At 42.1% G+C, this 17,075-nt stretch overlaps 1 protein-coding gene across 2 annotated transcripts in view; it reads right to left on the reverse strand.

The window, feature by feature from the left end:
* The window catches only part of GRPR (gastrin releasing peptide receptor), an 82,690-nt gene extending 66,496 nt beyond the window's left edge, over nt 1-16,194 (reverse strand). For both annotated transcript variants that reach the window (XR_011136341.1, XM_009669209.2), the window contains exon 1: nt 15,217-16,194. Coding sequence is in view for 1 of the 2 variants with exons in the window: in XM_009669209.2 (XP_009667504.1) it covers nt 15,217-15,635 (419 nt within the window). In the remaining variant the exon portion in view is untranslated. The remainder of the gene's footprint in view (nt 1-15,216) is intronic.
* Between the last annotated feature and the right edge of the window lie 881 nt (nt 16,195-17,075).

Raw genomic sequence — 17,075 nt, forward strand, 5'->3', positions numbered from 1 at the left:
TGAATTTTACAATTTACTTAAACTTTCTTAAGAATTGCAGCAAGCTGGACTGTTTTTGAGCAGCAGCTAGTCCTGTTTTTCAGCATCTGTATTTTCGGCTCCTGTGTCAAATGTTATTTCAAGCTTTCCATGGCTTTTCCCAGTGCCCCTTCTTTTTCAGTGAGTTAGTCTTTCCCTTTCCCTTACCACTGCACATCAGTTCCATGCCCACTTCTTCCCAACAACCCCAAAAAAAGAATAGCTCTGGCCTGGGAGCTGTTGCTACTTTTCCTGCTAAATGGCTGGTCCGACACGCATGAGAGCAGGCTCCCCCAATCCTGCAGAGACACCTCTGCTCTCCCCAGGGCCATCGCTGGAAAGTTTTGCCGTGCGTAGGCAAAGTTGTGAGATTTTCCCCCAAAGTGTTAAGCACCGTTTTTCCTGCTCTGCACAATTATATCAGTTATGATCAGCACCACAGCAATGAACTCAGTCTTGGACGCTCCTGGTTTCTGTGGTAGACCACCCCCGTGAGACATAAGCAATGTCTAATCCATGCCATTTGCATCTCCAACAAACAGGTGTTAACCCTTTCAGCATCAGTTAGTGTTACAGCATTTCACCCTGTCTCCTGTGAAAAGTCCAGGTGGAGGGTAAGAACCACAGGTGTGGATGGCCACCCTATGGCTGACTGAATTTAGATGAATTGAATCCAGTTCCCCGTATCTGCATTAGACCATGGGAGTGCAATGCACCTCCTCTACTAAAACTATCTGAGAGCAGAGCATCTACCTATGTTTCTGCTATAGTCAGTGGAGAGAGAGGCAGTTCCAGCACTAATTCCTCCACTTCCGAAACAGATGTCTGAGAGGAGTTGGATGGTAAATCCTCTGGAGTTGCCTCTCTTTCTACTTTCTGTAGAGGAAGTCTCGTCAATGAGAAGACTAGCTTCACAGGGAATTTCAGATGGTTAAATGTAGGAGTGAGACTGAGGTACTTAACTTTCCCATACTTAGCTTCCAGTGTTTGAATAATTCAATCCACTTTGAAGGAAACTTTGATGAAACTCCACGTACCTCAGTGGAGTTATGGACCTACGTGGCCAGCAAAGTGAGCACTTATGCAAAGTTCTTACAACAGTGTTATTTTCAACCCATGCAGTAATATAAGATCTAAGAGTGTGTGTCACATTACACTCTCAGCTTGTCTGCAATGAACCCATTCATGGCCTTGGGGTTTTCACCTCTGGTTCCTCTCCCATTCCATCTCTCTCTCTCTAGCTGTTGTATGATACTGCTGTGTTTCAGCTGAACTCCTTTGTCAACCTGCTCTTAAAGAAATTCTTAAAAAAGATTAGAAACCAAAGATATGATTTGTGTCCCACAATAAAGGCCAAAGCTTAAAAAGAAAAATGTGCCTTCTGAATACTCAGTTGAATAAAAAATGATACAATTAAGAACTTGTGTTAACTTCAGTCTCTCTCTAGTTGTCAAATTGCCTGAGTGAAAATGACTGGGTTGCTGATTTGGCTGGAAATATGAATGAGATGCTGATCTTTCCTCTGGCTCAGTTTTTGGTCTTCTGTGTTCCCCTTGAGCTTGCTAGGCTGCTACCAGCCTTGCACACAGCAGCTATGAATGACTTTCTAGCTGGGACAGATGTTGGTATTCTCTATTTTTCAAGGCCTCATTTTCTGCCATTACAAACAAATTACACCTGGGGCTTTAAAAAAGAGAATCAGCCCATCATTTTAAATCCACCGTAAATGCAATAAATATAATAACATGATAACCTCCAAAGTATTGGCCAGGAGTTTTGGCCAAGGGTGAACTTCTCTTTGCAAGGCTCTGGAAGATTAAAGCAATTCCCCAAGGTGCTTTTCAGATTCACCTTGCAGGGGAATCCACCTGCCATAACAGCTCGGACACAGTTTCTCTTCTCCAGAGTCAATCTCCAAGCCTTGGAGGAGGAGCCTGCTCATGGAGCTGCTTCAGCCCAGTGGCTCAAGCTGCAAAAAGGACTTGTGGGAAGGCCGGCACTGTGCAATGCAATGTTGACTCCTCCACCTTTGGAGATAGGGCCGGCAGGGGCTGGCCCAGTGCTACCTGGGCATCCTAAAAAAGCCTCACCCAGCGTAGTGTCTTTGACACAAGAATTCAATAGTGTATGGTGCATTGTCATTTCTCAGCCTAATCCCAGCCAACAGAATTCAATTTCTGACTGAATTTGTTATAAACATAGAATTGAAAAAAGCATGGCAAAAGAGATTAGTAGGAGCCCAAAGAGTGTTTGCTTCATCACTGAATCCTGGTAAACATCCTATATTTGTCTCTTAGAATCTCTCTTGTGCTCAGTGGATAACTGAAACCACTGAAATGACTATAAATTGCTGAAATGTGACACACACAAGGTTTTTATATGGCAAGTATTTTTCCCACTGAGGTTAATATGTCAGGGAAACTGTGGAAAGCTGTGCCACTATCCTTGTGTTAATTATAATGTTACTAACGATAACACTACCAAGTGTACTCTCCAACTTTGACTATGCAAACATTGCTTAATATCATACACTTAGTCCCAAAGACACAATTTTAAATATAAACACAGAAGCTTTTTTGTCACAAGAAAAATAGTTCCAGATATATTCTCCAAAGACACAGATCAAAATAAGGCCCCAAACGGATGTCAAAGTTCCCTAGATGCAGCTTCTCGGCTCATGCAAAGTATTTTAGCTGGTCTTTTGCTCCACAAGTGAGCTAAGAAGGTATACATCGGTAGAAATATAAATGGACTTTGCCCTCAGAATCATAGTGCCTGTATGCTCCTAAGGACAGAGATACAAGGGGTTGCTTTTGCTCTTATGCTGGAGAAGAAGGTACCCAAACAGGCAACCCCAGGGTGTCCCTCATGTTTTTCCTCCTGTCACCTTCATCTGCTTGCTTGCTGCCAGCTACATCAGTCACAAAAATCAAATTTAAACAACTAAAGCTCAGGAGGAAAATCAGGTGGTTTCCTTGGATTTTAAATTAATTGAGTTCCATATGTCTCACTTTCTGCTTTTTGCTTTTTTAAGGAGGTAATGCTATATTGTGCGGGGAAGCTGGTGCTGTAGGCAGCCTAGCTTGCTTTTATGCTTTTTGATGGCTTTATACTGATGCTTTTCCCCCTTCCCTTCTGTCAGTAATTAAAGCTACTATAAATTCCCTGTTCAACAGCCCTCATTCTGTGTCTGATAGGTATAAGTGATGAATAACAAGATGGGGTTTTTAAGCTGGGAGCTATCACCCATCTTTACAAGTGGTAGGTCAGTAAACCCTAATTTCAGCTAAAATCACTAGTGTCTTTTGTAGTAATAGTTCCTCTGTGACCATGAACTGAGGGAAAAGTGGGTGTTCACCCAGGCAGCTCACTGGGGATGTTCCTGCTGACCCAGTACGACAGCAAGGCTTTTATAGCAGTATTTACGTATATCCCTCTCATTTGTTAAAAGCACCTTAAAAAGAGGCACTAAGGTGCTCTCATAACTCCTTCTCCCTCATTTTTTGCTGCAGTAGGACTGGAGCAAGAGAAAATGGCTGGAATAGGCTTTCTCATAGAGCACTACCTTTTTTTTCTCACAGTTCTTCCAAAGATACTTGCCTTCCCCCAGGTAAACCTCTTCCCTCCACCTCCCTCCCAAGGCAAATTGGAAGTCGTGTTGCATACGGTAAGACCCTGTAGCTCTGCAAACACATTGGCGAGAAATATCTGAAGAGAAAAAAGTCCTCTCCATCCTTCCTGCAGGCATAAGGGATTCTGCCATTCTGGAATGGATTTGCAGGAGTACTTTAGAGTTAACACGTTTCATCTGAACAATATCATCCATTACTATCTCCTACAGAGCATTTACATAAGAACATCCTGCCCCCACTCCTGAATTTGTAAAATGTCTGAAAAAAACAAGTGCCTTAAAAACTGTTCAAACAAAATTTCTGAAAGCTTGCCTGTCCTTGCTTCATTACCAGCTCCATCGCTTAGACTGCAGCAGGCTTGCAGACAGCTTTATCGTCTTGCAGACCTGCTTTATGGTTTCTGTTTTTCTCTGAAGTTAGAAAGCCACTTTCAAGCTTCTGAATCTGTTTTAACTGAGCTCTATTTTGAGATATTGGGCTAATGTGAACCTGAAATTTAAATAAAAAGCAGAGATTAGCTGGGGTGGACTGAAGTCTTAGAAAAATAGCCATGTAGATTACTGTGAAGTAAAAATGCTGCATTCTTCCCAGCTCTAAAAAATGAGCTCCTAAAATTGCAGGTGCTTACTATTGTAATGATGAAAGAGCAGCCTTTTAGTCAGTCAGTCCCCATATTTCTGTTCCCACCTGAAACCAAAAGAGGAAGAAAACCTGCACAATTCACAGTTCATCTGATCCTCAGAGTCATCAGTTCCCATTTGTAAGCTTAATGTGTGCACCTTGATCTGGTCTTGGCCTATGAACATAGTGAATGAAAATCTTCTCGTTAAAAATTTGTAATTATGTTCTACTAGTATCGTATTATTGTTTTGCCTACATAATCTGAAGGACTGGCTCAATTACCCTACAAAATATCAAAGGTCACTATATGACAGACAAATGTGCATTTATAAATATATCAGGAACAAAAAAAGCCTCAAGCAATGAAGCAAAAGTTGATGCTATGTGAAGACTGCATAAATGAAACATATGGAGTCTTGTTGAGTGTAAAGTCCCATTTTGAAAGCAATGAAAAAGTCTTTCTGAATATCTGAAGAAATTTATGAGAAATACAGTGGCCCAAACTTTCTTTATTGTTTCCACCATGAACACTATGAATATTTATAGTTCTGAAGACAAATCCACAAAATAAATCCACAAAATTGCTAGACTGTCTAACTCATCAATGCACTCCTGCAAACTATTTTGGGTCTATCTGCTTTCAGCATACTTAGTTAATATTATGATTATTATGCATGATTCTTGGGTAACATCTATTATTAAAATCTTTTCTTTAGTAAATTGCACATGCGCACAAAGACATCTCTAACGGGCTAGTCTTGCATACATTGACAGGTACTGTCTGCTTTCTCTCTCTTCCTATTAAATAACATTTCAATGGAAAAAAAAATAAAGGTGCAGTGATGGAAGTGGCATAGTTTTTACTTTTTGAAGTCTGAGTTCAAATTTCAGTCCATGTTCCTGCACACTGCTATGCCATCCTGGAATCTGAATTAGTAAGAATTTCAGTCCAGGAACAACTCAGGTCAAAGAGTGAGAGTAGAGACAGAGTGTTTTAGACAACATTAAATTACATTGGTATACTTGGGAAGGAGAGATTAAATAGAAACCAGTTAATAGTGGTTATCACTACTGTCCAGAGCACAAAACATTTCACAAATTAACTGTATATACGGAAAACAATGGATGGGAAGGTTAGTACAGGAAATAGTGGGAGTTCTGTGGACAACGTTTTCCTTATCAGAAAGTGCCCCTTGTACATAGGGTAAATATTCTCAATGGGTGATCATCAGTCAAGCCTTTGAATGAAGCCCCGATCCCAAGTCAATGATTTCAGAAGGGCCAGCCTAGCAGTTTGTTGCAGGTTTTACAATTGGACGTGAGACATGTAATCTGAGGAAGGGATGGTACCCATTATTTTAAAAACAACCTTTGACTTCAAAAGCAGGGAGCTGCTACACACAGCCAGTACTCCAGCTTGGCACATTTCTCAGCACCAGCCATCAGTATAACTGACTGGAAAGTAAATGTAAAATGGGCGATACTAGGGGCACATAAGTAGTTGACCCCTACATCTTCCTTTGCCTCCCTACCTTGCCCTGACAAAACTGTGTAGGGCAAAATAATGCCCATCTCTCTGACTGAGAGAAAATGTGGAGTTGTGATAAAACCTCAAAGGCATAATCTAAAAAAATCAATATACAACAGATGGGAAAAAAAGCAATCGTAAATGACAGCAAATATCAGAGTTTAAAAATGTAGGTGTCTGATAAGGGAAGCTGAAGGAGCTAACAAAATATCAAAGGTCACTATATGACAGACAAATGTGCATTTATAAATATATCAGGAACAAAAAAATCAGTAAGTGAGACATACATGTAAATGGTGAAAGTATAAACAGTGACGGAGACAAGATGGAAAGCAATCACTAGATATTGGTCTTTAAGAATAAATGCAGAGCAGGTATCCATGCCATGTGTGCAGTACTGTAGATGTAGTAGAAAGCTTGCCAGCTGTATGAAGGAAGATGTGAGCCAACACCTGCTAATACAAAACATTTTCACACCAGCAGGCCTGAATAATTTACACCGAGGAGTATTAAAGGAACCAGCTAGGGAACAACTATAGCCACTCGAGCTCATTTTTTACAAATCTTGAAAAACTGGAGAAATTCCCAAGAACTTGAGAACTGGCTCTAAAGTTGTGAAGTGAACGGTGAAAGGTGTGAACAAGGAAACTGCAAGTATTTGGATTGCTCGAGGTCAGTTGTTGACGGAATAATGGAGCTGTAAATCCTACTAAGAAATTATAACTAACCTCAGTTTCTATTGTTTAATGCATGATAGATTTTGTCAAAACAAATTGCTTCTTTTCTTGCCTTATAGGATTATTCAGTCATGTGAAAAGGTGTGTGAAACTGGACGTGGTCACATTGGCGTGGGCAACCTCGCACATGGATATGCACACGCATGTGCCTGGGCATACCTAGTTTCCCCTCCCCCACCCACGCTCATGCGATCCATGCCCTTCTCCCATGGGATAGGGATGAAAATAGCAGTTCTGGGGCCGCAGTCCGGCCGGGAGGAGGGGTAGCAGGCGAGGACCCTGAGCCCCAGGGCCTCACCAGCAGGCTCTGCGACAGGTCTCCACACGTGCTTGTCCGAAGGTGCCAGTGCATGGAGCCACCCCTAGCCTGGCTCCTGGGAACGCACTCTGGCTACAGTGCTACTTGCTGTGTTTATCAGCTCTCTCAGGCAGGGTATAAAACTTTTGCTGAGAAAGTTTGCAGATGACATGGTGGCTGACCAGACTGTAAGAAATATTACAGAATCACTGGAATAAATGGCTGTAGTCTAACAGAAGCCATATCAAAGTGCACAATAGTATACCTAGGACCCAAGTGGACATTTTACGCCAACTGTCTGGAGGTCTTTCAAGGAAAGAGGTGGGCAAAAGAAGACCTTAGAGCATCTCTGTACTGCACCTGAGAAAATGAAATATCCCATGCTGTTCTTATGGTGTCAGGGCTTTAGTGTAATCGTTGCTTGAGCTAGCTAGCTTAAAAGTCTGGTATGTTCAATTGATGCTTAAGTCCTTTCTATAGCTTCATAAAGACTGGAGTCATAAGAGACCACCACCTCCACAGAAACTTTCAGCTCCATTTTGGGACAAAAGTCTAATGCAATCCTTAGCTGTTATTATCTTATGAGTCAGATTATTATTAGTAGCGTGGCAGAGTATTATTAGTGCTGACAGCACTGTATGTGGAATGCTTTGTCTGTGGTATTGTCTACTTTCAGGAAGGACATCAAATACTGGGAAGAGTTTAAAGCAGGCCTCCAGAAGGAGACAAGAGCAGAGAAAACAGATTTAAGTCAGTTTAGCTAAATGGCGGCTTTCAAGGACGATCACCATGTAAAGGCATTTTCATAGAGAGAAAAGCAGAAGTGAGGGTTATTTCCATCCTTCTGAGAAAGGTGTAGCAAGATGAAATGGTTAGAGGTCAGACAAATTTAGATTTGAAATATGACATCATTCTAAGCAGTAAGGATAAGAGGTTGCTGGAAACACTTTTAGGGGACAGGTTGGTATCTGCATCTTTAGTACTTAGGAAGTTCTCTAGTGTCATTGAAACGACCTGTTTTAATCCAGATACTAAGAAATATTCAGCAGCCTCTGTGCATGGGGGCAGGGTGTGAGAAGAGTTACTGACTGCATGGCTAGAGCAATCGGTGCTGGCCTTGCATCCTCATCTCTGGCTCTCCCAGGTCATTTGACTAAATCTCATGCTTCAGGGCTGTCTGCAAACATCAAGAAATAGTTTTTCTCTTGCTATGTCATGGTACTGTTTTCCCTCCTGCTTTCCCATGGAGCTGCAGAGACCAGCCGTAGCGGGAGAGCAGGTGAGGACAAGAGGAACAGAGCTCTGAGGATGCTTCTCCTTTAGATGCTCTGCAGTTGCCTGCACTCAGGTTAAACTGATTACCAGAGGAGTCAGGAAGGTAGTTTCTTACAACGGACTTCAGCTTTCTGCCTCCCTTTACAGCACATGATCAGGCTTACTGCTAGGTTGTCTTTAAGTGCCTTGACACTGCAAGGGGCCCAGGAGCCACCCTTCGTTTCTGCCCTAGGGCACAGTTTGCTCTTCTGTACATTGAAGTTCACTGCTCTGCCCGAGATCGTACACAGCAGACGTGTGTGTGGGGAAAGTGAGCAGCTTGCTATGGACCAGAGATCAGACAGGATCTCACAGCTCCTGGTATTGTAAATGATATGATGGAAGACAAGCCCATTGATGCAGAACTGGTGAGAAACCACCCAAAGAAACCCCCACCGGGTTAGTGTTAGTGACACTTTCCAAAATAAAAAGAAAACACGTTATCGCAGAGCTGTCTGTGAGCAAAGCAACTATTGGATGTGTCACTGCTTATACTGCAAACTATACAGGCCAGGCTGCCCACTTCTGCTTTTTTCGCTGAACTTGCTTCTGCTCTTTTGAGGCCAGGATGTTGCCCGCTTCTGAACATCAGGTGCTAATGCCTGAGCTGATATCACAGAATCACAGAATCACAGAATCGTTTAGGTTGGAAGGGACCTCTGGAGATCATCTAGTCCAACCTCCCTGCTCAAGCAGGGTCACCTAGAGCATATTGCCCAGGATCACATCCAGACGGCTTTTGAATATCTCCAGCGAAGGAGACTCCACCACCTCTCTGGGCAACCTGTTCCAATGCTCTGTCACCCTCACAGTGAAGAAGTTTTTTCTCAGGTTCAGATGGAACTTCCTGTGGTTCAGTTTCTGCCCATTGCCTCTTGTCCTGTTGCTGGCCACCACGGAGAAGAGGCTGGCCTCATCCTCTTGACACTCCCCCTTCACATACTTGTACACGTTGATGAGATCCCCTCTCAATCTTCTCTTCTCCAGGCTGAACAGGCCCAGCTCTTGCAATCTTTCTTCAGAGGAGAGGTGCTCCAGCCCTCTAACCATCTTGGTAGCCCTCCGCTGGACTCTCTCCAGGAGTGCCATGTCTCTCTTGTACTGGGGAGCCCAGAACTGGACACAGTACTGCAGGTGAGGCCTCCCCAGGGCTGAGGAGAGGGGCAGGATCACCTCCCTCGTCCTGCTGGCAACACTCTGCCTCATGCACCCCAGGATCCCCTTGGCCTCCTTGGCCACAAGGCCACACGGCTGGCTCATGTTTAACTTGTTGTCCACCAGCACTCCCAGGTCCTTCTCGGCAGAGCTACTTTCCAACAGGTCAACCCCCAGCCTGTCCTGGTGCATGGGATTATTCCTGCCTAGGTGCAGGACCTTGCACTTGCCTTTGTTGAACTTCCTGAGGTTCCTCTCCGCCCACCTCTCCAGCCTGTCCAGGTCCCTCTGAAGGACAGCACAGTCTTCTGGTGTGTCAGCCTCTCCCCCCAGTTTAGTATCATCAGCAAACTTGCTGAGGGTGCACTCTGTCCCTTCCTCCAGACAGAAAATCTGTCCCTTCCTCCAGATATGATCACCATGGGCTTGTCACCCAGCAGCAGTGACGACCTCCTAGCCTGCCACGTTCAATCGGACACACAGCTTGCAAATTCTCTGCAGCCGGTTCCTCTCCTGGTTAGCAGTGTGTACAGCACCTCGTACCATGAGACCATGACAACTGATTGGGGTTTTTAGGTTTTACTGAAATGTAAACAATAGGTAATCCAACTTTTCTTCCCTTTGATTGCTTAAATATTGACAGTCTCCAGCACATTAGCATTGACTCTGCCCTCAGATCTGTACACCGATCTCAGTGATATAAATGGAAGCTGTAATGTTCCTGGTAATAGAATCACATCTATCGTGTTTTAGCCATCTGCTCTGGCTAATCAAGATATTCAAAAAGTTTCTGCTGTTTGCTGTGTTTCTCTTGGTGCAGATGGATGCAGGGGCTGAGGAAATGCAGGCTGAAAACAAGGGTGTTAAGAGTGTTTGTATTGTGTTGACACAGTGGCCAGCAATACAGGATCCAAGATTCTGTCCATCAGCTGGAAGAGATGTGTGCGTCCATCTGCAAGTGCATAGTGCACTCAGCACAGGAAGAGCAGCCGCAGGGAAACAAAGCAAGCAGCAAGGATCCAGGTCCCCTCTCCAGGAGACACTGCCCACTGCTTCTGTGGGAGTGAAAGGTTTGCATGGGGGTTCGAGGCCCCTCAGATTTTCCTATTTGATTTGGAAGGACTGATGTTCTGTCTTAGGTTGTGACTGTGAATGCAAAATGTAAATGTAGGGCCAATTTGCAATCATTCTGCCAATTTGCATAGGCTAGATTAGGGATTGTCTTGGTGTTTCAGAGAGTAGTTTTCTCCTGTCTAAAATCTTCCTGATGCTGCACAGTAAATTATAGCAGACATTCCTGTAGTTTGCCAGCACTAAAATCTTGATAAGCCAAAGTGCTTAAAATAAAGATCCATTTGCAAACTCCAATTATGCTTTGCATTTACTCTGCCATGTGCTTGTAAAAACAACATTACTTCAGGAAGGTTTCACTGCATGAGCACCAGGTCATTTTTTTTTTTTTTTTACTATCTCAGAAAGACAGTAGGGAAGTATGATCAGTGCTTGACAGCTTAGGTAATTCAAATGCAATTGTATAAACCCTGTCAGTCGTGGAAGAAATAGTCAATTAAACAGAGACATTTTCCATGACAAGGGCAATTAAATGGGCTGATTTTCCTCTTATCTCGCAAAGACATTTTTTAATTTCTTATTACTTGCTGAGCCAGTCTTGGCTTTTCTGCCTGGGCTAGTGGCCCAGGTGTGTTTGCTCTCACAGTGTGCCTCTCCACCCCTTACACCAACAAGGAGAGCAGGCAGGTGGGCAAACATACTCAAGTGCCCTCTTTCGTGGGATGTGCTGAGCAGCAGCTGAAGACATCTTCTATCTTGACAGAGTAGAACAGCAGTGCAGACAGATATCCTTCCACTGCCAAGTTCATTTACAGTCTTTCTAAAACACACAAACGCGCATACCCGTGCATTGACTGCTTGTTTTCTTGCTCTTGTATACTCAGCCGTGGCGCCTTATCACTCACGGAGGGTGGCTGTAAGCACACCACAGGCCTTAACCCTGTCCTGGCTGCTCTGCACATCTGCAACACTGACAGGAAAGCAGGTCTCACTGACAGCTCTCACTGCTCCTGCAAATGAAGCTGGACAGGTGCAAGTGCCGTGTAGCCAGCAGAGCAATCCCACAGAAAATATATCTGTAATGTTGTTAACTCTTCTTTATCCTTGCTCCCATTCTCTTTTTAATAATTTCATTTTAGCCTGATATGGGCTCATTGTTGTACACAGAGCTGGTCTAAACACCCTAGGATCCTTTGGGCTATGCCCTACCGAACCAAACCTATGCAGGTATGGATGTGCGCATGTATGTGCACGTAGAGCACCTCACAGACTGGGGGACTTCTACAGCAGGAGGAACAGAAATGAGAGGTTTTGGCAGCGTTTGTTTGGCAAAATACAGTCTTTGAGAAAAGTTTGCAAGTGAGAAGTCAGTTATTTATATGACCAGTAGGTGTTGGCAGGACATATCTCTGAGAAGCATTAGGTGCTCTGCGGTGGAGGGTGGCACTTAGCCAAGAATTTGCAGTCACCAGGATGTGATAGACTCAGTTTTATTACTCTGGCTTAAAATATGGGAAACTGAAAATGGAAAGAATAAAAGGGTGCCTCAGGAAGGTGCCTTTGCATACATGATGTGGGCTGTGCAACATACACTAAAACTGGGACTAGTCCTTAGAAGGTGATCTGAAGCAAGCAAAATGGTTTGTATCATTGTCATAACGTGTTGCTTACTTGTCTCACTGCTCCCTCATGCACTGTATCTGCACATCACCTCACCACCTTTCATCTTGTGTTTGGGTGGGAATCTATCTAGGACGAGCTGTATTGTATCACACTCCAGTGCTTTTCTTCACATAGTAGACCTCTGATCCCAAAGATGCCTGGTTTTTCTAGACATCACTCTAATATCTTTAGTAATACTGATAGTTTTTCTCACTTGCTTTTGTTAATGGAAGCTGACTGGAACTGAGGTTGTTTCTTTGCAGAATTATAAATTATAGATACAAGGCCAGTGATCCCTTTCCATGGAGGTATTGCCATAAGGTGCAGTTAAGACCACATTGCATAGGAGGTTACTCTCTCCAGGGTCCATTGTTTTGATTTTTGAGAACAGGATCATTCAGAGGCCTCATGGGAGCATGTCAGGTAGGGCTGACATCACTCAACAGTGGCCATCTCAAACATATGCATCTAATTTATGTTAAACAGGAAGACTACCACTATACCCAAGGAGAGAGATAGGGTCACTGCCATGGTGGTTTATCCCAGCTCCTCTGGAGCAGTATCTCTCCGTGGGCCAGAAGGCACCTTGCTGACTAGCCTGGAGTAGCTCTCACTTCAGACTGCAAAAGCCAGGTAAGATGAGCTGTGCCTGAGTGGTGTTACCTGCTGGGCTCCTGGTTCCTCACATTACCCTGGCTATGCTGCAAAGCCCACTGGCTTTGGCAAGCATTTCCACAAGGCTCTGGGGCCATGAAGGGCTGATTGGGAAGCTCCTTCAGAGTGTACTGCTTCCTATCCTTGCTACAACACCATATTTGAACTCAGAAATGTAGTATCTCTCCATGAAGTAAGTGGCACAGCTTGTCCCCAGCAGAGTACTGGGCTGTAGGTTCTGTTTGCAGACTCAGGAAGACATCACAGCACTATATATTCAACTCACGTTTTGAAAGCGTTCCCTGTACATTTTAAGTTTGTTTTCTTATTGATTCTGACATGATTTATACTCTGACATGAGTTCAGGATGATGTTTTTGAGAAAACGAGGATAGACTAATAGGCTGTGAGCTGCCAAAATGTAGACTATATATTTTTGCAATAAAACTGTCCCACCGCTGCTAATAATATACCAAAACAGAAAACTCAGTAAACATAACACATAAGGCCAATTTCTAGTTCAATGCATAGCATTTAAGCTTCACAGATCTAAAGATAGTAGAAGTTTCATTATTATGTCCTATAGTAGGCAACAGACACTCTAGAAGAGGATAAAATGGTCCCTTAAGAATAGGAACATTAACTCTTCCCCCAACATTCATGCCTGTCTCCCTTATAGCCGAGTTGCATTTCAATGTGTTGCAACATTTCATTGACAGGTGCAGCATGATGGTTGACTGTTCAGATGAATTTGAAGTTGTCCTCAGAAAGCAAGTTTGCTGCAGCTGTAGTTTTCTGTTCTGTTCACTCACTTCAGACAATAACTGCTGTTGATGTGCTACTGAGTAAAAGCATTTGCAGTGTTTACTTCATGTAGCACGTGATCAGATAGATAGTAACAAATCTTTTCAATACAATCTTCTTCTTTGTGATGCATTTTTCTTTTCCTGACATTTTTAAAGCAACTTACATTCCAGTTTTGGAAGGACCAATTTCCTAGAGAAATATTTATTATTTTCCTAACATTTTCTTCAGAAGTGGCAGTGCTCCAGCTGTCACACGAAACTCAAACGTGAAAGCGTAGGTGACCCTTTACTAGAAAACTTGTACAGTTTTCCTACTTTTACAGTAGTCTCTTTTGCAGTAAGTTGCCTGAAGACTGCTATCTCCACAAAAGCATATTTGTCATCTGCTATTGGGCAGAAAGTGCTATTGTTACACGTACGCTTAAACAGAGGAGTTGAACCAGTGTGGCTACAAAACATAATGATCATTCTCCCTGTCTCTAACGCACTATGGAGTGATCTACTTTCATTGAAGCCACATGCCATTTATTGAAATACATGCATGAACTCCCTTGAAAACTGAATGGAAATAGTTTCATGTTTTAAAATGGTAGGCTGGCAGGAGAGAGAGCATGTGGCATGCAATGGGCTACCTAAGACAACCTATTTCCACTTCCCTGTGTCCAAGAAATACAATGCCTGTGTCTTTTTGAGCAGGAGAAAACTGATCTTTTCTCATAAAAAATCTTGGCACTTTTGTGAGATTTCATAACTGTAACATGTTGACATATTATTCCTTAATCTCTTTCTGAAGCACCAAAATTATAAACAAATATCTTGGCCTCTTTGATATGGGTAGATGTTTCTATAGAAGCAAACAGTTCAATAAATGCCTAAAATCTTTTCAGGAAGGTAGGCTACATCCTTCAAAGTAACATTTAAATTCAAATGTCTTTTGACATTGAAATCTGAATGCTCTGAGACTGATTTCAAAATTGCCACAGAAATCTAAAATATATACCTGACAATTAGAAGTACGTTGTCTGTAAAAATCAATCCTTTATTATATATTCTAAAATAGCATAGCTTTTATATGTTATTTTTACCAAGCATTATTGGAACACAAAGTTGCTGAACCAACAGCACAGATCAGTTTTGATTGGATAAGGGGCAAATCATTTAACCAGGGAAAATATACTGACTAATGTGGATTGAGATGCCTGACTTCAGGCACTCTCATTTGAATATTTTGAACATATTTCATAAACTCTTGCCTCATAAGTAATTAGCCTCAAGAAAGCAAGACACTATAAAGAATTGATTCTAACTGCACTTTAAATTGCTGCTCCAGTGCTTTCACACTTCATGAAATATAGATCAATTAGCTTTCTGGCAAATTTGAAATGCTATCTTTTAACAGAGCATCCTTTAATGGCTATTTTCTCTCCCTGGGCTTTAACTTGGTCTGTTTTTGTTTTTCTTTTAATTAAAATAGAGTATTAGCTAAACTGCACAAGCATTTAGGTTAGCCTAGAAAAAGTATCCAGCATTCAGTCTACCTCCTCGAGTTTTCTGTTCATAACCACCAGAAATAAACTGACATCGCTCTTTTTCTCTCATTACGTTAAAAATGCCACTGATAAGCATTTTACTTGTTACTTGAAAGTATGCATTCATAACTGTGCATTTTATGGATCTGTAACTATCCAGACTTCTTTGCAAGACTACAGCAGAAAGCTTACCTGTCAGCTGAGAGAGCAGTGAGAGTAAAGACTGACACCCCTACGGAAGTGAGTTGTATGAAGGGGATTAGTTTACATCCAATTCTTCCGAACAGCCATTCATCAGCCAGGTACCTGCTGGCATCCACGGGCACACAAGTCACTAAAAGAAGCAGGTCTCCCAAAGCCAAACTGGAGATGAACAAATTAGGGACATTTCTCATGGATTTCACAGTACAGAAGATCTTAATCAAAGTGATATTGCCGATAAGGCCTATTAAAATGATGATCCCATAAATGGTGGGGATGGCATACAGGAACGCTGGGTAGAACCAGTCATCGCTCAGGATGGAGAGATTTGCACTCTGGTTGACAGAGATGTTGTAGAGAATGAAGTTATCCATTTCCAGGTCTAGCAGGAGGCACTCTCCTGATGCCATTGTCCCACTTTGTTCTTCTCCGAAGATAGTTTTCTTTGACAATCCTTGTATAAAATGTCTTGCTTTAATTTTGCTGCTGCTTGACTGGTTTAAGCTGTCTGAAGTTTAAAAGTCATATCACTTTGTGATACATTTGAAAATAAAGAAAACAAAAAGCAATGACACATTGTTCAACGGCAGGGTTTCCATAAGTTGAAAAGAGAACATCTTTTAGCATAGTTTGAATCCTGAAACTTGTCTTTTTCTCATTGACTTGTCTTCCTGTTTGGTATTCCTCAGTTCTAAAAAGCCATCTGTCAAATTCAAAGACCAGTAAGTGGGAGGCATTTTCAAAAGCAAAGCTAGTTAAATTCCCAGCTTCATTTCTGCCAAGCAGAACTGAGTCTGAAATAAGGAAATTACAAAAAGCAAGAACTTTTGATAGTTGCTGTCACTCATGCTGCATTCCCAATCTCTTCCGGGTTTTAGCACCTGCATTTGTCAGCTGGATTTAAAGTGAGGAAAAAGAACAGCTCCTTTGACGACTCAGATCCTATAGGCAGGATCTTCTGGACGTCAATTCTTCCCCTGCTTCACATGATCAGAGCAAGCTTGCTTAAATGATTACAGTAATTCTATGGAAGCTGCAGGCTAGCGCCGGAGAATGCCAGCCACCTACTGGACAATTTAATCATTGCCTGGATATATATATATAAAAAAATCGCTGTTAACTCTTTAGATGAAAAAAATTACTCATTTATACCTTATGAGATGAAGTTTAGGTTTTGTCCCCCCCGAAAAAAAGCTTTGTAAGCTTTATTTATTTCATACTGCAAATAATATGATTAGAGAAGCAATCACACCTTTTTAAATGAGAGCACACATACTTTGTTTGCACTTCAGTATGCAATTGCTTCAATGAAAGAGAATAATGACATGAGGCCAAATTCATCCTTCAGGGCAAATGAACTGCATAAGGCTAATTAAGATAAAATCAACATTATAGTGAAGGCAGGTAAATGAGTATTGGCCCTATGCAATTGCATTTAACGAGAGAAGCCTGAACTCTGCACATTTTTTTTTGTTAATTTTGTTTTAATTTGGAGTAACAACAATAAGGAATAAAGTTAACTCTTCAATGTGGTCACTTCTATTTATGAGGTACCCATCATATTGGCATCTATAGGTAATGCACATTTGGATGAAACAAGGAAAAACATACTTAGTTTGTAATGTAATCTGAAAATGCTCTTTCTTACATCTTAATTAAAATATAACTATGACTGATGCCTTACTGCTTTATAACAGACAGGCTATTTATGGTTATGTACAAGGACTTTCTGGGCTGTGGAGAAATACAATTAATTCAGAAACTGGACTGCTGAATGAAATGAAGCTGCAGTTTATGTTTGCCCTCACACTGGACATTTTTGCAGGCAAAAGAATGTTTTATCAACTACT

Source organism: Struthio camelus, chromosome 1 (assembly GCF_040807025.1).
Source record: "Struthio camelus isolate bStrCam1 chromosome 1, bStrCam1.hap1, whole genome shotgun sequence".
NCBI lineage: Eukaryota > Metazoa > Chordata > Aves > Struthioniformes > Struthionidae > Struthio > Struthio camelus.